General features: G+C 42.1%; 1 protein-coding gene across 1 annotated transcript in view; it reads left to right on the forward strand.

The window, feature by feature from the left end:
• The window catches only part of LOC124605334 (cell division cycle protein 27 homolog), a 231,427-nt gene that overhangs the window by 174,916 nt on the left and 34,555 nt on the right, over window positions 1-21,956 (forward strand). Inside the window, exon 13 of the mRNA XM_047136940.1 lies at window positions 16,744-16,947. Coding sequence (XP_046992896.1) covers window positions 16,744-16,947 — 204 coding nt within the window. The remainder of the gene's footprint in view (window positions 1-16,743; window positions 16,948-21,956) is intronic.

The following is a 21,956-nucleotide window of genomic DNA, read 5'->3' on the forward strand; positions in this document are numbered from 1 at the left end:
CGCAACTCAAAAAACTAAAGAGCCTGTACATTTTTCCAATCTTGTTGGACAGTACACTCCCGTTTATGTGCACTTCATCCACAGTGAACCACTTGTGTAGCAGCCTCTAACGTGTAGTGCACTGTTGACCCATTTAGGACGACCGTACAGTTCTCAACCCTGTGGCATAAAACCAGGAAGCCACAGCCTTTCTTATCACAGAACATTCCAATTATGTGCTTCAAGCCTTCTACTTAGCTCGGAACCAGAGGTAACCGTTTATTTATGAAGACAATGCTGCAAATTGAGAGTTTCACTGAATCTCCATGAGCGAAACTCCTCTTCTGAAACATCTCTGCCAGTTGTTGAAATGGTCCAAGTGTGAGCTCAAACCTCAGATGACTGCCATTGTTCCTTCCACCATGCACCAAAATCTGCTGTTGGTTGAATGTTGTTCCTTCAGTGAGTGCTGGAATAACCTCTTCAACATGTTGACTGAGGTTTCGAGGCATGCGCACTGTATAGCCCTACAGTCTTGGTCCCTTCTTCACTTACTGAATGGATTAAAGAATGTCACCTTTCAAGAAGGCAGTGCTTTATCATATTTAATATGGAAAGTTTGAGAATGGATTAATGAAGTTTTTCTTCATCACTGGCTACATTGTAATAGCACAAACTGTATGCTTCCATGGTCTCAGAGAAATCCTGGTTTTATCCCATGTGACTGCTTTCTGATGATATATATGGCAACTCCACCACTGCCAAGAGAGAAGCATTTTTGTGGATCTTATCTTCATTACAATGGAATTCTGATATGGTTTGGGAAGAACTAGGCTACTCCCACAATGTCTGCCATTTCACAAAATGTTCCCACAGTTATCACATACAGTGCCAGTAGAGGGCTGTAATGGAAGTTACTTCGACTAGAATGAAAATTTAAATAAACAGCAGTCTGAAGTACACTAAGCACTGTTATTGCCTATTTTGTGATGGAACCGTTCAAAAAGCAGGTGTTCAACTCAGCTTCTTGAAAACTTGCAGTGTGATATAGGTACATGGATGACACCTTTGTTATGAGTCTTGGCAACAAATAACTTTTTGTCTTCCTGAAATGTCTCAATAAAGTGTATGCATGCCAATATTAAGTGTACTGTGGAATTACAGAAGAATAAACAACTATCCTTTCTTGATGTGTTCACAAGGAATGGCACAAGCCTGAGCCATACCCATAGGATTCCCATTCATTCAGATTTTTCAGGGACAGTAATGATTTTTGACAAAATGTTCCAGTGCCCTCAAACGATCTTTGGGATTTTGGTCTGACTTTTTAATAAGAAAACTAATAACCTGTCCTGATACAATGCTTGTTCACCCAAAGCTCTGTATCTGTGGCATCACACTTCATTCACACACAAAAACTAAAACATATTGGTTGCAAAGTTTAATATAAACTTGATAGTTCCAAAATCGTGCAAATAATTGCATGTGTTCTAACTTTGATGTGTTCTATGGTAGTTTAATGTTTCCAGTGCTTCTGACAGTTAATTTGATAAGTTTTATCTTAATATTACCTGTGTTAATTGTGGGAAAATGCAAGTGCAAACTAAACAGTAAAATGCTGTAAGAATTCCCATTTTTAAAGGATACAGTGAGAATGTTGTATGCACAGTCTGTTGTGCGAAATTCCGCGTTGGGCATGGAGGGTGCTCCAACATATAACGCACATTAACTCCAACAGGCATGGAACTACATTTCAAAGTTAGCAATTAAAGATAAAAAATTGATAACTACTTATCAGTGAAGGTAATTTCAGTGTGGATAAACGACTTTTGGCTGAAGAAGTCACATTTGCATACCACTCAGTGATGCACAATCCACTGCACATGCAGCTGAAAACTAAACAGTGATCACAAATGTGATTGCACCATTTGTCATGGAACGAGTAATGAAGGTACTAAAAGAAGCACAGTTTAGTTCAGTGATTATGGATTTTTCCACCCCTGGGGATTTAAAGCTAGTTTCCTTAGCAGTTAGATTTTACCAATCAGATAACGGTGTTGTTGAATTTTGTTATTGCAAGTGCAGAGCATTTGACTTAGTATGTCTTAGGTATGGGTTCACACTGAGACAATACGACATGTGATAAAACACGTTGCAGTGAAGATCAAAGTACCTGGTGTTTATCAGTGTGATGCCCATGTGCCCACTGGGATGGTATGATTTGAAATACAATACAGTACACAGTGCAACTCACCATACAATAAGCAACAAGACGGCATGAATCACATTTCTGTTTCAAATTATGGAGGAATAAAGAAGTGACTCACCGAAAGGCAGAAGCACTGCACCATCGACAGATACACGAACAATAGGTACAGAGCTTTGCTTTCTCAAACTGCAGGAGAAACACACACACACACACACACACACACACACACACACACACACACACACACACACACACACACACACCCTACGTTGGGGTCATTCGACTGCCAGCCCTTTCCTGGCCCTCAGTGACTACTGGGATGAGATGGGGTCTCAGGGTAGGGTGGGGTGAGGGATGGGGAGAGATGGAAGGCAAGGAGCAATTTGGGGGGATGGGGGTGGGGGGAAGAGTCTAGTGGCTTGTAGGAGAGTAGGGAGCCATACGTGGGCCAGCTATGGGTGCAGGTGGAGGGGGCAGGTGACAGACAGCTGAACACACGATTTCTCAGGTTAGTGTGTGAGATGGCACGTTTTGGGTGGGGGTAATGGGAAAGTGCTGGTTGTGTGTGTGTGTGTGTGTGTGTGTGTGTGTGTGTGTGTTGAAATCTTGCTTGTTTTGCTCTGCTGCATGTTGTGTCACTGGATGGTCCACCTTGTTTTTGGCGACAGTTTGATGGTGGCCATTCATTCTGGTTGACAGCTGGTTGTTTGTCATACCAATGTAAAATGCTGTCCAGAGGTTGCAGCAGAGCTGGCTGCTTTCATGTGTGGCCCAGCCTCTGATGGGGTAGGATAAGCCTGTGATGCGACTGTAGTAGGAGGTGCTGCATGGGTGGATAGGACAGGTCTTGCATGTGGTTCTTCCAGAAGCGTATGATCTCTGTGGCAGGGGACTGGGGGTGGGAGTGGCATAGGGATGGTCTAGCATGTTCTGGAGGTAGGGTGGATAGCTGAACACCACTTTGGGAAGGGATGGAAGTATCTTGGGTGGGATGTGTCTAATTTCAGGGCACAATGATAGATAATCAAAGCCCTGACGAAGGACATTGTTCAGTCGTTCCAGTCCCAGGTGGTATTGGCTGACAGTGGGAGCACTTCTTTGCAGTTTATTCATAGGGTGGATGTGAGGATCAGGTGAGTGTGGGGATGTGGCATGGGAGATCTGTTTGTGTATTAGGCCCCTGGGAGCCTTTCCTGTCTGTGAAGACTTTTGTGAGGCCTTCAGTATTCTAGGCAAGGAAGTTCTCATCACTGGAGATGCATCTCCCACAGGTGGCCAGGCTATATGGAAGGGATTTTTTGGTGTGGCAAGGGTGGCTGTCAAAGTGCAGGCACTGTTGGTGATTGGTGGGTTGGTGTGTACAGAGTTATGGATGGAGCCATCTGAAAGGAGGAGATTGACATCTAGGAAGATGGCATGGTGGGTGGTGGCTGACCAGGTGAAGTGGATGAGAGAGAGGGTGTTGAGATTTTGGCAGAATGAGGATAAGGGGTCCTTTCCTGGTGTCCATATTATAAAGATGTCATCAATAAACCTGAACCAGACCAAGGGTTTTGGGCTTTGGGAGGCTAGGAATGGTTCCTCTACGTGGCCCATGAAGCGGTTGGCTAGGAGGGTGCCATGCAGGTCCCATGGCCGTACCACGAATTTGCTTGTATACTTTCCCTTCAAGGGTGAAGTAGGTATGGGATAAGATGTAGTTGGTTAGGTGTATGAGGAATGATGTGGTGGGTTTGGAATCTGCAGGGCGTTGGGAAAGTTAGTGTTAAATTGCGGCAAGACCATGGGCATGAGGGATGTTGGTGTATAAAGAGGTTTCATCTGTAGCGATGAGTATGGACCCGAGAGGTAAGGGCAGACACCCAGTATATCTCCCCTGGATCCATTTCCCTGCTCACCACAACAGCAGCCTGCACACCTACCTTCCACATGCTCCCCAAAATCCACAAACCTAACAATCCTGGGTGCCCCATTGTGCTGGTTATAGTGCCCCCACCAAAAGAATCTCAGTCCTTGTTGAATCAACATCTGCAAGCAATTGTACAAAACCTAGCCTTCCGCATTAAAGATACCAACTATTTCTTGCACTGGTCCTTCATCATCCTCACACCCTTACTTCCCAGGTCCCTACTCGTAACTGTAGACGCAACCTCCCTGTATACCAACATCCCTCATGCCCATGGCCTTGCCACAATTGAACACTACCTTTCCCAATGCCCAGCAGATTTCAAACCCACCACTTCATTTCCCATACACCTAACCAACTGCATCCTAATCCATAACTGCTTCAACTTTGAAGGGAAAGTATACAAAAAAAAAAAAAAAATCGTGGCACAGCCAAGGCCACCCAAATAGCACCTTCCTATGTCAATCTCTTCGTGGGCCACCTAGAGGAAACATTTCTACCCTCTCAAAACTCCAAACCCCTGTTCTGATTCAGGTTTATTGATGACATCTTTATAATCTGGACCCAAGGCCAGGACACCTTATCCTCATTCCTCCACAATCTCAACACCTTCTCTCTCATCCACTTCACCTGCTCCTCCTCCGCCCACCATGCCACTTTCCTACATGTCGATATCCTCCTCTCAGATGGCTCCATCCACACCTCTGTACACATTAATCACCAACAGTACCTGTACTTCGACAGCTGCCACCCCTTCCACACCAAAAAATCCCTCCCATATGCCTTGGCCACCCATTGTAGCGACATCTACAGTGATGAGAACTCCCTCACCCAGAATACTGAAGGCCTCGCAAAGGCCTTTGCAGACAGGCAATATGCCCCAGACGTAATACACAAACAGATGTCTCTGCCATATTCCCACACTCCCCTGATCCTCACATCCATCCCAAGAGCCAACCATGAAGAAGCATCCCCTTGTCACCCAATACCACCCAGGACTGGAACGACTGAACCATGTCCTTCGTCAGAGCTTTGATTATCTATCATCGTTCCCTGAAATGAGAGACATCCTACCCAAGATACCTCCATTCCCTGCCAAAGTGGTGTTCTGCCATCCACCCAACTTCCACAACATCCTAGTCCATCCTTGTGCCACTCCCACCCCCATCCCCTGCTACAGGGAGCATACCCTTGTGGAAGACTCAGATGCAAGACCTGCCCTATTCACCCACCCAGTACCTCCTACTCCAGTCCCAAACAGGCCATCAGAGGCTGTGCCACCTGTGAAAGCAGCCATGTTATGTACCAGCTCTGCTGCAACCACTCCACAGCATTTTACATTGGTACGACAACCAACCAGCTGTCAACCAGAATGAATGGCCACTGTCAAACTGTTGCCATAAACAAGTTGAACCATCCAGTGGCACACATGCAGCAGATAACAGTGTGTGAGATTTAAGTGGTTGCTTCACAACCCATGCCATCTGGATCCTCCTCCCCACCACCACCACCACCACCACCAGCACCAGCTTTTCTGAGCTGCGCAGGTGGGAGCTATGCTTACAGCACATCCTTCACTCCCATAACCTCCCTGGATTAAACCTAAGGTAACTCACTGTCCCCCCAGCCCCCACCCAACAGTGTGTGTGTGTGTGTGTGTGTGTGTGTGTGTGTGTGTGTGTGTTGCATGTTTTGCCTACAGCCTAAGAAAGGAATTTCATTCCGAAAGCTAGCAAAGCAAAGCTCTGTGCCTTCAGTTTTTGTATCTGTCAACAGTTCAAAACTTCTGCCTTTCGGTGTGATGTCTCTCTATTCCTAAATAATTCGCCATTCTCAGCCAGAACTTTCCATACATTTCTGTTTCAGTTTCATTTGAAGTCGTTAGCTTCTCTGAAAAGGCTATTACTCTGGTTTATTGTTATTTGAAGCTCAAAAAACTGAAGAAGAAAATGGAAGTACTGAGTGCACCTGTACAGTGCAATAAATATCGAACAGAGTTTGACAGCAGTTTCTTGATAGATTTTTAAGCATGAGAAATACCCTAGGATAAGTCCAGACTGTTCCCACTGATAGGAAAAACTAGGATCAGCTACTCTAACAAATCAGGACACAAATTTTCGACTTGCTATTTCTCCTTCTCAGAAGCTACTTATTGAAATAAGGTAACATTTGAAAGCTTATGAATGACATTAAAAATGCCATGGTGTAAAGTTTTTTTGGTAATACCCTCTTTTATGGTACTTTATTCAATGGGTAACCCCCCTGTGGATCCGGAGGTTAGAATAGGCCAGAGGTATTGCTGCCTGTTGTAAGAGGCGACTAAAAGGAGTCTCTCACATTTCAGCCTTTGTGTGATGATCCTCTGTAGGTTTTGACCTCCATTTTTCAAAATTTTCCCGAAGAGCGAGCCAATTGGGGAAGGCCGCCTTACATGGTGCATAGTGTCCATCATGCGCTAAGACCCCTCACATCCTTCATCAAGGTGGATCTGCACTTCCGCTCATTCTGCAGCTGTTGGGCAAGGTCACTCTCCTGGGTGCATTTTCCTCCATCCTCTGTGCAGTATCACTTTCTGCCCTATCGACGATAATGGACTTCTTAGCTCGTTTGCGCCTGATGTCCAGCACGTTAGCCAGTCCATTTTGGTGGGGCTGCTAAGCACCCTGTTAGTTGTAGCCCCCTGACCACACAGGCCTTATGCCTGCGCCGTTAACTCCCCACTTATGCCAAGGAGTAGATGCCTGTCACCCTGGGGCATCGGGACTCCAGGCAATGGCCATCCTGCCAGGTGGCCTTTGCTGCGGCTGGGTGGCACCCGTGGGGAGGCCCCTGCTCGAAGGGGGTGGCATCAGGGTGGATGACACACCATGAAGCGTAGTATGTCATCTCTTACTGGTGGTCAAACACCAGCAGTCTCTAAGCGGTCAAGGTCTAACTTCAATGCTAAGAAATATTATCTCAAATCAGATTGCCGCCGGTGCCTTCATCTTGGCCTTCAAGGGTGGCACATTACCCGAGAAGGTCAAGGTGATGGTCTACCGCTGTGACGTAAAGCCGTATATCCCTCCCTTGATGTGGTGCTTTAATGTGTCAACTGCGGAGAGCGCCATTCGCCTTGCTTGTCAGACTGCAGGATTCTCCAGAAAGAAAGAAAAATAATCGAATACAAGACCCTGGACCAACTGACCTACACTGAGCCTAGGAGAAAATATGAAAGGCTACATCTTGTGCTTATGACGACAACCTACGCCGCCGCTATGACAGTGGTTCTGCCATCTTCCGTTTCACCGTGTACAGTTGGCTCTCAAACTGTCAGACTCCACCTGCCCACTTGATGGTGGGCGGCACTTCCCTCCCTGTTGCTCCTGCACAACCTACTTTGAGCACCTCCCCTCCCCCACACCAAACCATCAGAGATGTCAGTCCCCACTTCTCAGCCGGAGAAGTGTAAATCTTCTTTGGCTCCTCTCACCAGGAAGGGATTCCTTGGGTCACTCCTTTCCCAGGTTCCTACCAGTGGCAAAGCTGACACACCTCCAATGGCTGAAGCAACCACAAGTAGCTGGTCGTAGAGCTTCACGGTCCTCCTCAGTCTTCGAGACTGAATCAGTGAAACCCTCCCAGCCGGACAAACCAAAGGACCAGCGAGAGAAACCTAAAAAGAAAAAGAGCCCCAAGAACCAAAGCAGTGCGGTGGCACCCACACCACCACTACCTACAAGCTCTGTGTCTGAGGTTGAGATGGAGATTTTGGCGACCGCCGAGGACCTAGATCTCACTGGGCCCTCGGTCACAATGGATGTAGATCGCCCAGTTACTCATCTGGTGGCAGCAAGTGATCCTGAGGCGTAGACTGCCTCATTGAGTGTGCCGTCCCAGTCTCACGATCATGTAATCCTGTGGAATTGTGGTGGTTTTTTCCACCATTTGGCTGAGCTACGGAAACTGTCAAGCTGTACACCTGCTTTCTGCATTGCCATCCAGGAAACACAATAAGGGATATTACAGGAACCATAGTGACTGTAATAGTGTGTCAGGTGGAGTTTGTGTCTACATGCTGAACTCAGTATGTAGTGAACCTGTGCCCCTTCAAACCCCTCTTGGAGCTGTGGCTGTCAGGATAAGGACAATGCAGGAAATAACTGTCTGTAACGTATATTTACCTCCAGGTGGTGAATGTATTGGCTGCACTGATTGATCAACTCCCTAAACCTTTCTTACTTTGATTTTAATGCGCATAATCCCTTGTGGGGTGACACCATGCTTACTGGCTGAGATAGGGAGGTAGAAAATTTAGTCTCAACTTTACCTCTGTCTCTTAAATCCAGGTGCCCCCACACATTTCAGTGTGGCATATGGCACATATTCTGCCATTGATTTCTCGGTTTGCAGTTCTGGCCTTCTCCCATCTATCCACCGGAGAGCACATGATGACATGTGTGGTAGTAACCACTTCCCCATCCTCGTGTCACTCCCCTGGCATCAAGCCAACAGACATCTACCCAGATGGGCTTTAGCCAAGGCAGACTGGGAAGCCTTCACCTCTGCTGTCACCGCTGAATCTCCTCTACATGGTGCCATCGATGATGTCGTTGAGCAAATCACTACAACGATCGTTTCTGCAGCGGAAAATGCAATCCCTCGTTCTTTAGGATGCCCCCAGCAAAAGATGGTCCCTTGGTGATCGCTTGAAGTCGCTGAGGCAATTAAAGACCATCGGCGAGCTCTACAGTGACATGAGCAGCACCCTTCCCTAGAGCACCTAATAGCCTTTAAGCGGCCCTGTGCCTGCGTTCGCCTACTTATAAAACCACAGAAACAAGACTGTTGGGAGTGGTACGTGTCGACCATTGGGTGCCATATGTCACCTTCCCAAGTCTGAACAAAGATCAGACATCTTTTTGGGTACCAGACCCTAACAGGTGTCCGTGGTACTAACATCAATTGCTTGTTATCTGCCGATGCAAACGTGATTGCCAAGCACTTTGCTGAGCACTACGCTCGAGCCTCTGCGTCGGAGAATTACCCCCCAGCCATTCGCACCCTTAAACGGTGGATGGAAAGGAAAGTCCTCTCGTTCATTAGCTGCCACAGTGAACCCTATAACGCCCCATTTACAGAGTGGGAGCTCCTCAGTGCCCTTGCACATTGCTCCGACACAGCTCCTGGACCAGATTGGATCCACAATCAGATGATTAAGCATCTCTCGTCTGACTACAAGCGACATCTCCTCGTCATTTTCAACCAGATCTGGTATGATGGCGTCCTTCCATCACAATAGCGGGAGAGCACCATCATTCCGGTGCTCAAACCCGGTCAAAACCGGCTTGATGTGTATACCTACCAGCCCATTAGTCTCACCAACTTTCTTTGTAAGCTGCTGGAACATATGGTGAGTCGGCAGTTGGGTTGCGTCCTGGAGTCACGTGGCCTACTGCCTACATGTCAGGACAGCTTCCGCCAGGGTCGCTCTACCACTGATAATCTTGTGTCCCTCGAGTCTGCCATCCGAACAGCCTTTTCCAGATGCCAACTTCTGGTTGCCATCTTTTTTGACATGTAAAGCATACAACACGACCTGGTGACATCATAGCCTTGCCACATTGTATGAGTGGGGTCTCTGGGGCCTGTTCCCGAGTTTAATCCAAAACTTCCTGTCTCTCCGTATTTTCCGTGTCCCAAGTCAGTGCCTCCGTATTTTCCGTGCCCTTTGCCCTTCTGTGTACTCCACCCTAGTGTTTTTAGAGTGGAGGTTTTAATGATTTGCAGAGTGGTTGTCTTCTCCTTTTTATTCTCATGGTCAGCCAGCCACGGTAATCTTCTCTCTTGTTTTGATCTCTTCTACATGTTTCTTGCGTGTCTCTGTGGTTTTCTTGTCTGATTTTGTCCATTTTGGTGTTTGTTGCCCTTCTGTCATTTTTGTGGTTTTCTCCTTCCTTCCAGCTGTGTTTTGTATGTCTCGACTATTTTACTCCCACCCTTGTGGAATTATTTTAATCAGAAAGAGAGCAATGACCTAGCAGTTTGGTCCCTCACCCCCTCTTTTAAACCAACCGGCCAAACAATGTAGTAAATATATGAATAATGGTTACAAATTAATAAACCTGTGATTGTATTCCTGCAACTGCTCAGTTTTGTTAAGTAGTATATGATTCAGCTTGAGGAGTAGTAGCAACTCTTTTAAACCAACCGGCCAAACAATGTAGTAAATATATGAATAATGGTTACAAATTAATAAACCTGTGATTGTATTCCTGCAACTGCTCAGTTTTGTTAAGTAGTATATGATTCAGCTTGAGGAGTAGTAGCAAGAAATTTTGCTGGATTTGAAGTGAGATAATGAGCTATCTTGAACAGAATGACCTGCTCAGTGCCAACTACCATGGATTTCAAAAACAGTGATACCTGAAAGCCAACTTGCACTTTTCTCCCATGATATACTGAAAGCTTTGGATCAAGGCAACCAGATAGATACAGTGTTTCTTGATTTCCAGAAAGCATATGATACAGTACCAACCTTACGCTTATTGTTGAAAGTACAATCATATGGGGTATCAATTTAAATTTGTGACTGGATTGAGAACTTTTTGGTAGGGAAGATACAACATGTTATCTTGGGTGGAGAGTCATGTCAGATGTAGAAGTAACGTCGGGTGTGCCCACGGAGGTGTGTTGGGATCCTTGCTGTTCATGTTGCATACCAGTGGCCTTGCAGACAATATTAGTAATAAACTCAGGCTTTTTGAGGTACTGTCTGAGAGAAGCTGCATAAATATTGTCAGATCTTGATAAGATTTCAATGTGGTGCAGAGATTGGCAACTTGCTCTAAATGTTCAGAAATGTAAAATTATGCACTTTATGAAATGAAGAAAACAGTATCCTATGAATATAATATCAATGAATCACTGTTGGAATCGGCAAACTCGTACAAATATCTGGGTGTAACAGTTTTCAGAGATATGAAATGGAATGATCATATAGGTTCAGTCGTCGGTAGAGTAGGTGGTAGAGTTCTGTTTATTGGTAGAATACTGGGGAAGTGCAATCAGTCTACAAAAGAGATTGCTTACAAATCACTTGTGCAACTGGTTCTAGAATATTGGGATCCATGCCAGATAGGACTGACAGGGAATATTGCATGTATACAGAAAAGGGCAGCATGAATGGTCACAGGTTTGTTTAATAAGTGGGAGAGTGTCACAAAGATACTGAAGGAATTGAACTGGCAGACTCTTGAAGACAGACGTAAATTATCCTGAGAAAGTGTATTAACAAACTTTCAAGAACCAGCTTTAAATGATTACTCTAGGGATATACTACAACCCTCAAATCACTCGCATAGGGATCATGAGAATAAAATTAGAATAATTACTGCATGCACAGATGCATTCAAACAATCATTCTTCCTGCACTCCATTTGTGAATGGAACAGGAAGAATCCTGATAGCTGGTACAATGGGACGTACTCTTTACCATACACGTCACAGAGGTTTACAGAGTATAGATGAAAATGTAGATGCAGATATGGATGTTGGTGAAGATGTATATTTAGGTGTAGATGTAGATATGTCATGACCAGTAGTGTAGCAGTGCTTAGGTGTAGACAATGTGTTTTAAAAAATGGAAGTAAGTCGTGATGATAAGAAAAATCCCAACAGTCCTTCCCAGCTTAATGCAGCTGCGCATTCAAATGTAATGGGACTTTAGCTTTCAGGCTTCTTTCTGCCTGTCACAAGATTTTCTGAAAGGAGGGACTACAGACTGAGAAAGCATCATCATCTGATGACTCAAGGTGTCTTTCCATTTCACTAAGTTTTTCATATGCAGCTTTGATGAAAAAGAAAAACGTGAGGCATCTCTGCACTCTGCGTAGCAAACCCTAGCAGATGGCAATAGCGTCATGTGTGGCACGTAGCTGCCAGCCTTGTTGTGGACAACCTACAATACATCTCGTGTATTTTCCCATGAATGGAAAGAAGCATTGCTGTCCTTCCACCATTAAAAACAATTTTGATATATTAGCTATATTTCACGCGCAGCAATGTATGACGTATACTGGCCCGCGACTACATTCTTCACTGCAAACTTTTCAGTATGTCTAGTGGTTTACTTATTTGCATTGTATTGCAATAACTGTGGGCAATAATGTGGGAAAAAAACAGTCACCCCTCCCCCCCAAATAGTTAAATAGTTTCCTCAAAGTCAAACGAGCAGGACTGTCAGACTGCGTAATGGAGAGAGCGCGTGATTTCAAAACAGTGGTTTTTAATTTTTTACATGAAAAAAAGTTTTACTGAGAAACTAATAATAGAGATGCTTTGCATCATCTACATAAAACAGTTTTTTGAGATTCATTGAATGACTTGAAATTTATCTCCCCATGTATCATACAACACAAGTTGCATGGAGCAGCCAGCACTCCGTGTTGTGCTAGGTGATACGACAGAGGTATGTGTCAGTGTCATATTGCTACCGTCCCAGAGTGAACAAGTAAAGTTGCTTCAAATTGGCTTCTATTCACTCTTCCGATGTGCTTTGTTTCTGAGCCGTATTGCATTTTGCATTATGTATCGTATCAGCTCAGTGTGAACCACACCTTAAAGGCTTTGGAAAAATTATATCTTAAGAAAAATACTGTAGCAATTTTGTCTGACAACACAAATTCTAGTTATGGAGGGAAGGAGGTAAAAAGCTGTTTGATTTTTAACTTATTTAAGTTGAAAGAAAAAAGTGAAAATACTCCCATTGTCATAAGAGTTCCATGGTGGTAGTTTTTTGTTTTTTGTTTTTTTAATAGAAAATTGCACATCAGTAATCATCCTAGCTTCTATCAAAGTAGTCCCCTTGCCTACATATGCACAGTTGTTGGTTCTGAAGGTTTTGGAAGCAATCAAAGAAATTTTCAACTGTGATGCTGGTAAGCTCATTTGTCACAGCCTGTTCAATGTCTGTTATAGCTTGATGAAGCTTTCCTTTTATTCGCAGAAACAATAAAAAATCACTAGGCAAAGGGTCAGGCAAATCAGATATGGGATGGTAGTAACAGAATGTCTGGCCAGATACTCTGTAACAGAAAAGCAGTATAGCATCTTGCATTGTCATGCAGTAAGAACCATTCCTGAGAATGCCAAAAATCTGGGCAGCGACATGAAATTGCTTATCACAAACATTTCAAAACTTCAGTGTATTAGAGTTTGGTTCACTGTTTGACCAGCAGGAACTTAATCATGATGATCTAATCCTTTACTGTCGAAGAATGCTTTCAACATAGTTTTTGTTCTTGAAGGTTGTCATTTGACTTTTCAAGGCTGGTGATCCAATGCTCTACCATTCAGCACTTCGACACTTCGTGTGTGTGTGTGTGTGTGTGTGTGTGTGTGTGTGTGTGTGTGTCATACTGGTAGCAACAACCTTCATTCCCAGCAATCCATAAATCTTTGCATTAAATCATATGACACACATCATGATTAAACTTAAGTTTTCTGATATCGCACACACGGTTACATGAAGGTCTCCTTGCAATAACTACATTACACGCAGTATGTGCTGTAGATGAGCGACCAGCTCTGGGATCGTATTGCTCTGAATCTCTGCCTTCGCAAAACCTTTTGTGCCACTCAAAAACACGGCTTCTTGAAAGTGCCTCACCTGCATATGCATACTTAATCATTGTCCATGGTTCACAAGGGCTTTTCCCCAGATTTATGCAGAATTTAATGTTCACTCTTTGCTCACAATCTGCATGTATTGTGTCACTGTAACTAATATGCCAAGAAACGAAACAGTGTGTTGCTAGGCACAGCTCTGCCACCTAGTGAGTTTGTGCAGAAACATGGCAGAGGTCATTTCAAGGATGCACACTACCAGATAATACAGAAACAAAATGTGTTCCTGTTTAGTGTTACAAACTCAGAAATAAAAATAAAAAAATAAATAAAAAATAAAAACAATAAACCTGTCCTGGAACTTTACTGAAAAAGGTAGTAATTGAATAGGTGTGAGATGTCTTGCTTCTATTGTGCAGAAAACTGTCCAAACTGTTGCAGACAGCTTACCCATTGATGTGCAGATCATCATTTGTAAAACGGACCAGTTTTTCCGTATTTGTGCTCCACACGTTGAAAAAGTAAAACCATTCTGTGAGGTGACAGAAGTGGGACACTAGAAACTCTTAGATTATTGTGAAACTAGACAGTTCTCTCTTCTACCAGGTGCGGAAACAGTCGATGATTTCTGAGCATTAAAATCCTGCTTCCTATTCCTTGAGAAGTAATGTATAATCGTGGAGATTTTTTTCGAAAATCCACTTTCCTTTGTCACTCTTCGCTTTCTTTCAAGCTAGTTAAATATTTTTTGCCCCAATCATTGAAAAAGAAAATGTAACTATATTTGTACTTATGGATAAAATTAATATGTTGTTCAACAAATGAGAAAAGATTTTTGGCATCTGCAATACAACAGCAGTTACGCGAGCTGGAAAATGAGAGACTTAGTGGCACTTGATCAGTTTAACGATATCACCACAGCTTTCTATGACACTTATTCGTGATATATTAGTGAATAATGTAAACCATTTCTGGAACTTCTTCAGATAACAGAGCGGATTGCACTGAATAAAACCATCAACTGAATTAATGTCCGGGAATTGTATAGTTTTGTAAAATCGTGAACTTCACTGTGGATAATATAGAACTGTTTAACAAGTGCTGTTATGCAAGTAAATATTGCAGTGGTACTCTGCTGGACTAGAATGTGAAATCAAATGTTGTTGTCAGTGAAAAATAGCAAAAAGGTTTAATCATTATCACAATGACTGTATCTGTGTAAAATATATTACATCTATGTGACTGTTCTGCAATTCACAGTTAAGTGCCTGGCAGAGTTTACAGTAGAGCACCTTCAGGCTATTTCTCTATCATTCCTCTGTCAAAAGCATAGTGGAAAAATGAGTGACCTCTGATTTATTTTATTACAATGATCATTTCTCCCTATGTAGGTTGTTGTCGGTAATGTATTGTTACATTCAGAGGAGAAAGTTGGTAATTGAAATTTCATTAAAAGATCTTACCAAAATGAAAAAGAGTTTGTTTTGATAATTACCATCCAAACTTGCTTATCATATCTGTGACACATACTCCCTATTTTGTGGTGGTACAAAATAAGCTGCTCTTCTTTCAACCTTTCGATGTCCTCCGTCAGAAGCTTGGTTGAATTTTCACTAGCTGTTCTAGATTCTAATACATGTATTGAAAGTGGGTTTTCAGGTAATTAAAGCTTTGTGAACAGATTGGAAAAAAAACTGAAGTGAGAAACAGTAGAAGCTCTGAGAACAATAGCCTCCCTTCTAGAGGCTTCTGCAGTGTGAAAATAAACTTCTAGAGTGAATACACACACCATTAAAAGTAATGTTCAGGAAACAATGAGTCTGTACCATCATCTTCGATGCAAAAAGTGTGAAATTTGTGTTTATATTTACATCCATGTTGTAAATGTAATAATATGTTGACCTGTTGTGGTAGTATGGCAGATAATTTGAAAATAACCTATTATTAACCTTATATTGTTGGTAATTCTATTGTATCCTGATTTTTACTGACTTGTCCTGAAGTGCTGTGAGCTGTTTTGAAAATGTCCTGAATTTGGTGTACAAAACGTGTATCAGAAACCTATGCACAAAATCGTTATTTACATAAGCTTTTGAATAATTATCCAAGTGAGGATCATATTCATCACCCTTGTAACACATGTAAGATGATTATATGAGTTCTAGCCTCTCAGACTCAAAAACATTTGGAATTGCTTCCTATGGAGCAGTGTATTTCTCATGAAGGGCTTACAAACTATGACAAAGCCCACCATATGCTGAAAGGACATCTTTAAATAATTTTGTTATGGCCTTTCTGCCACAGATCTCTAGTGTGTCTGACAGATTGAGCCCTGTACTCATAAAACATGGATTAAAGACAGTATATACACTAATAGAGTGTCTTAGGTGGGTCAGAGGACAAGAAACAAAATTGGAGGCTGGGACAGACAGAGAATTTTGCCATGGATGAGTCTGTGCTGAGTGAAGTGGAACATTGTAGAAAATATGCTGAAACTCAGCTTTTGACTGTGGAAAAAATTGCCTTACCTAATCATTCCAAAAAGCCACTAAAATCTAAAAGTATTATAACCTCAACAAGGAAGAGGAAAGTGGATGTTGGATTCCTGTCTTACAATTAACACTACAGAAAGATCCTCCAAAAATACTGCAATGAGTGCACTTAACCTCTGTCTGCAAGTTTGTCACCAGTGCACGAACAGTGGAGGATAATTCTATAAAAACACGTGTTGGTGAATGTCAAATTATTAATCAAACAGCAATTGGTAGAAGAATTCTGTTCATTCTCTTCAGACAGTATGTCAAAAGGTGGTCAAGGAAGTTGCAATGATTATATAATGGCTTGTGTTATAACTTGTAGGTGTGACTATTACATTTCATGTGTGATTAATTATTTCATACTATAAGCAAAGCATTTGTATATTCCAGTGTTCTATATTCTTTCATGTACTGCCAACATTTAACTTTTTGTTGTTCTGAATTTAACAAGCATTGCATTTTCATTTTATGATTTTTTTCTTTCTTTTTTTCTTTTTTTTTTGCAGGCCCAACATGCACTTCTTAAGACAGAAAAAGCTCTGCAAACGTTGAATGCAGCTATTCAAAATGATCCAATGAATCCACTTTGTAAGTTCCACAGAGCATCTATCTACTTTGCTGCAGGGAGGAATACAGAGGCTCTGAAGGAGCTTGAAGAACTGAAAGAACTTGTTCCTAAAGAATCTCTAGTCTACTATTTAACAGGGAAAGTATGTTGAGAATATAGCACTATAATTTGTACATGTTACTTTTCTGGCTCAGACTTAATATGAGCAAAGTTAAAGCCTATTCAATGTATTTCCAGCAAATAACATGTGAATACAACAAAAATTAAAATTAGAAAAATATTGTGTGTGTGTGTGTGTGTGTGTGTGTGTGTGTGTGTGTGTGTGGCATTACTTGAGCTCTTGTGACAGTGCCACTGCCCCCCCCCCCCCCCTCTCTCTCTCTCTCTCTCTCTCTCTCTCTCTCTCTCTCTCTCTCTCTCTCTCTGCCTCCCCCCCCCCCTCTCTCTCTCTCTCCCTCTCCCCCACTCTCTTAGTTGCCATACCTGAGATATATTAATGCAAGGTTTCTGAAAGATCAGAACATTTTAGTATGCGTGATACAGGAAAAGAGCATAGCGAACTACATATACACAATTTCTAAAAGGACTTCATAAGGATATGGTTTGTTTAACTGCTGCATAATATGTGATCCCACATGGCCACAGTTTTTGTAATCACAATTTGAGTATTTGACTGGTCACATGTGGTGGTAGTAGGTACCATACCCCCTACTGAGTTGCTGTGCTATTATGTGTAAGTCACTTTCTTGTCCAACAGTGTTATCCATCATGTATAGGAATCTATTCTATTTTGTTGTTTCAATGATACTACACAGTTGTTCACAGATTTTGACATGGATAATTCAAAATTAGCGTGTGAACAATAATGTTATACGTGGGTTTACACAAATCCTAAATCACAGTAGATTACTTTTCAGTACAGAAATACCTGGCACATTAGAATGTTACTATAAGATTCATAAATGAAGGTGCTATTTTTGATGCAGGCTACATAAAATGAATCAGATTAGGAGCTGTCGTGTGTTCAGGTTTGCTCCCATAAATTGTATAATGACATTTTACGTTGGTAACCTACTAAGTACTAGTTCAGTACTTTCAGGACTAGATTTATTGTCAACACAGTTAATAGAAATATGAGTTTGCATTCCAGTGTCAACAAACAGCACTTGCCCGCAAAAGGCAAAGGTCCCGAGTCCGAGTCTCGGTGCGGCGCACAGTTTTAATCTGCCAGGAAGTTTCAAACAGGGAAGAGGTTTGAATCTGACTGGGGTCATGTGAAGTGGGGAGTGCCTCAGGATTCTGTTTTGGGCCTATTGCTTTCTGTGATATATATCAGTGATGTGCCTCTAAACATGACACAAAAAAATTGTTCACTTTGTAGGTGACCCAAGTGTTGTTGTGAAAGATGTGGAATGTAATATAAATGCTATAGCTAATAGGGTGACCAGCTTAACTGTAATGAAACACAATGAGCATTGTTTCTTGTACAGAACTTTTGTAAATACAAAATTTTATTGTCCAAAAGTAGTCAAATAGTCAGTGAAGTCAACCATCTTAAATTATTTGGGCTTTGAGGGTGGAAATATCACTGTGAAAGTGCTATGCAGAAACTGAATGGTCCTGTCTTCACTATAAAAATGATCTCTACTGTCTCTGGCATTTGAAACACACAGGCTTGCCTACTTTCATTACACTGTTTTATTTTAGGGCACTGCACTCACCAGTAACATTCTTAGTCCAGAAATGGGAAGTCAGATTGATCTCCTGCATCAGTCTTTCATAGAGTGTGTGTTTGTATGTTTCATTCTCTCTCTCTCTCTCTCTCTCTCTCTCTCTCTCTCTCGTTTCAGTTTTTTCACTAACGTTTTCCCCTTGCATGCTATAACAAAAAGCACTTGCACACCTTTCTTGTAGAGTGTTAAATTTCCTACTGTATTCACTGGTTAAACATCTTTTTACATCTGATACTAAGTTTCTGTACTTCAGAGAATGGAAGATTCCTGAAATTATCAAAAATTTGCAAAAAGTGCACCTTTCAGCCTGATATCTTCAATTTAAAAAAGGAGGAGGGGGGACTACTTCATCTGTTATCAATGTAGTGTTCATTTCCAATTTCCACTTGGGTTGGAGAGTTGGGTGGATGGTTGGGGAGGTGTCCTCTGGTGACCCAGAGCAGTTGGTGCTCTCCACCCTGCTGTCTGAGCTGTTGTTGTGGTCCCACTGCTGTGGTATGGATTCAGTTTTTGTTTACCATAATGAAAAACACCATTAAAGCAGAACAAGTTGGAATATGCATGTTAGATGCTCCAAACAAATGATGCTCACTCTCGTGCAACAGATCACGAGAACTATGTTAGAGTGCACATCTGACTAAAAGGACATGATGAGTCTAAAAGGCAAAGTGGATTCTCAGGAATTTCACAGATTCACAGCTCAGGGTACTTCAGTATTCGCTGTACTGTTGAATTCTGTCTAGGCATATGATCAGGCATGACCATAGAGCAGATCCTAATGACAGTGATGAAGGTTTATGGATGGCTGACACATGGTAGATAACTGCTGTGGCAGTAGACTTTGGGTATGATATGCCTTCCCCAGTTTTGTAAACAAATAGAGATGTTCACTGACACCCAAACCTCCAGATGTAAGCCACTCAGATCAGTACCAAACATTGTATGTCGATAGAGTATCAACTAAAACATTTATTTAATTAATGATATATACTGTCACCCAGCAGAACATGTGTAAACGGTAATTAGAAGTAACACCATAACTAAGGAGCACAGGAAGCACATACCTATGAAGTGAAGTGTTTTGTGACTCTCATGTGGGTGAGTTGGTAGAGCGTGTGGTCATCATACCAGAGGTCCCACGTTCAAACCCCACTGATAAATTTTTGTTCAACTGTTTACTCGTGAAACTGTTAAATGGGAGAACATTTTTCTGACATGTAAAAGGACTTTTTGGAATTTGTAACAATATTATTTTGGCAGTTTGCTTTCGTTTCTTTAGTGGAACATTATGTACCTATTATTAATGTAATTTTTTGTTTATTATTGGATATAGGTTCCACCTTTTTTGCAAAAACACTGTTTTTTATTGTTACACAAACATGTTTTGTCCTGAAACTTCCTGGCAGATTAAAACTGTGTGCCAGACCGAGACTCGAACTCGGGAGCTTTGCCTTTCGTGGGCAAGTGCTCTTTCAGGAGTGCTAGTTCTGCAAGGTTCACAGGAGAGCTTCTGTTAAGTTTGGAAGGTGGGAGACGAGATACTGGCAGAAGTAAAGCTGTGAGGACAGGGCGTGAGTTGTGCTTGGGTAGCTCAGTTGGTAGAGCACTTGCCCGCGAAAGGCAAAGGTCCCGAGTTCGAGTCTCGGTCCGGCACACAGTTTTAATCTGCCAGGAAGTTTCATATCAGCGCACACTCTGCTGCAGAGTGAAAATCTTATTCTGATGTTTTGTCCTCTTTGTGCCACTATCAGTGGGTTTTGTTTATTGAATACCATAAAAAGTGAACATTTATTTTAAGTTGTTACTGATTTAACAAACTGAGGACTAAAGATTGTTTTTGTTTGTTTTTGTTCTTACTATGATGTTACATTATATGCTTTTGCAGGACCATCTGTATGGCATCCTGCAGCGATAGCTTGTTATATGCAAACCAAACGATGTAAATGTGAATTTTGTCAGCAAGTTAATATATCCCTTGATTTTTTTTTTTTTAAATGAATGGTAAAATGTTTTGCGTATATATTTGTTATTACTCACGTTTTGTTTTGACTGATCCTCCTCCTTTTGCGTTTTGAGGGAACTGAACACACACACAATGTACTTTGTGTAATTCTGCTTTTGCAAACGCCTTTGCACTTCGCAAAATATTGTTGCGTGTCCTAACCCCCTTGACATTCATTTGTTCCTGAGAGTTTGGCACCGAATTCAGATTTTGTTTACAGCCCCCCCCCCCCCCCCCCCCCTCTCTCTCTCTCTCTCTCTGTCTCTGTCTCTCTCTCTCTCTCTGTCTCTGTCTCTGTCTCTGTCTCTCTCTCTCTCTCTCTGTGTGTGTGTGTGTGTGTGTGTGTGTGTGTGTGTGTGTGTGTGTTTAAGCTCCTTAGGTGTTTGTGTTGTCCTTTCTGTAAAGTTTCTTTAGTATGTTAAATAATGTTCCTTTACAGAGCGTAGTGTTTGCATTTAAAACTTGTTTTCCTTCTGTACATAGAAATTCTTTCTGTTGTCAGTTTGTGGCATAAGCTGTGGCTGGATTTCAGTATCAAAGTCTGTTGCTATTGAAGTTAGGTGTTGGTTATGGGCTGTTAAGTAATCAGCAAATGTGCTATCTGTGGGAGTCTCCTGTGTTCTGAGTTCGTTTGTGTTGTGTTGTCTGTCCTGTCTTGTATTTGAAGTCCCTGTTTCTTCAGTAAGTTGCCTATACTGTGGACAATTTTGTTATTGTAGGTGAGTACGTGCCATTTTGTTTTGTGTGCGTTTTGTTGTATTGTTGTGTCTTGCATGTGGTCATTGTTTGTAAGTCTTGTTGTTCTGTGTGGTGTAAGGTTTTGTGTATGTGCTGTGTGTTTGTTCCTTTTCTGTTTACAAATTTGTTGCATTAATTTCTCTATCATATGAGGCTTGTAACCATTTTCCTCTGCTTAGCTCCTGTAAATAATTCTGTTTGATTACAGGTTTTTGTTTGTAAATCTTTGAGAAAATTTAGAGTTGTATCTATTTCTGTTTTTAATGTGAAGTGAATTTTTGGGTGTAAGTTGTTTATTTCATTGTGTAGCTGTTCTGTGTGTGTGTGTGTGTGTGTGTGTGTGTGTGTGTGTGTGTGTGTGTGGGCGCGCGCGCTTCATCAGTCTAGCCAACATATTCATGAACATTTTAGGGGACAGGATCTTCACACATAATAAAACAAAACAAAAAAATACTAAGTTATATACTGGTGCTGTTACATCAATGATATAACATACGCGCCTGCGCGCGCGCGCGCGCGCGCCCACACACACACACACTCTTCAGCTACACAATGAAATGAACAACTTGCACCAAAAAATTCACTTCACATTAGAAACAGGAACAGACAACACACTAAATTTTCTGGACCTCACCATACGATAAACAAACAACACCAATAGCTTCACAATCTCCAGGA

The sequence above is a fragment of the Schistocerca americana genome, chromosome 3 (genome assembly GCF_021461395.2).
Source record: "Schistocerca americana isolate TAMUIC-IGC-003095 chromosome 3, iqSchAmer2.1, whole genome shotgun sequence".
Lineage (NCBI taxonomy): Eukaryota > Metazoa > Arthropoda > Insecta > Orthoptera > Acrididae > Schistocerca > Schistocerca americana.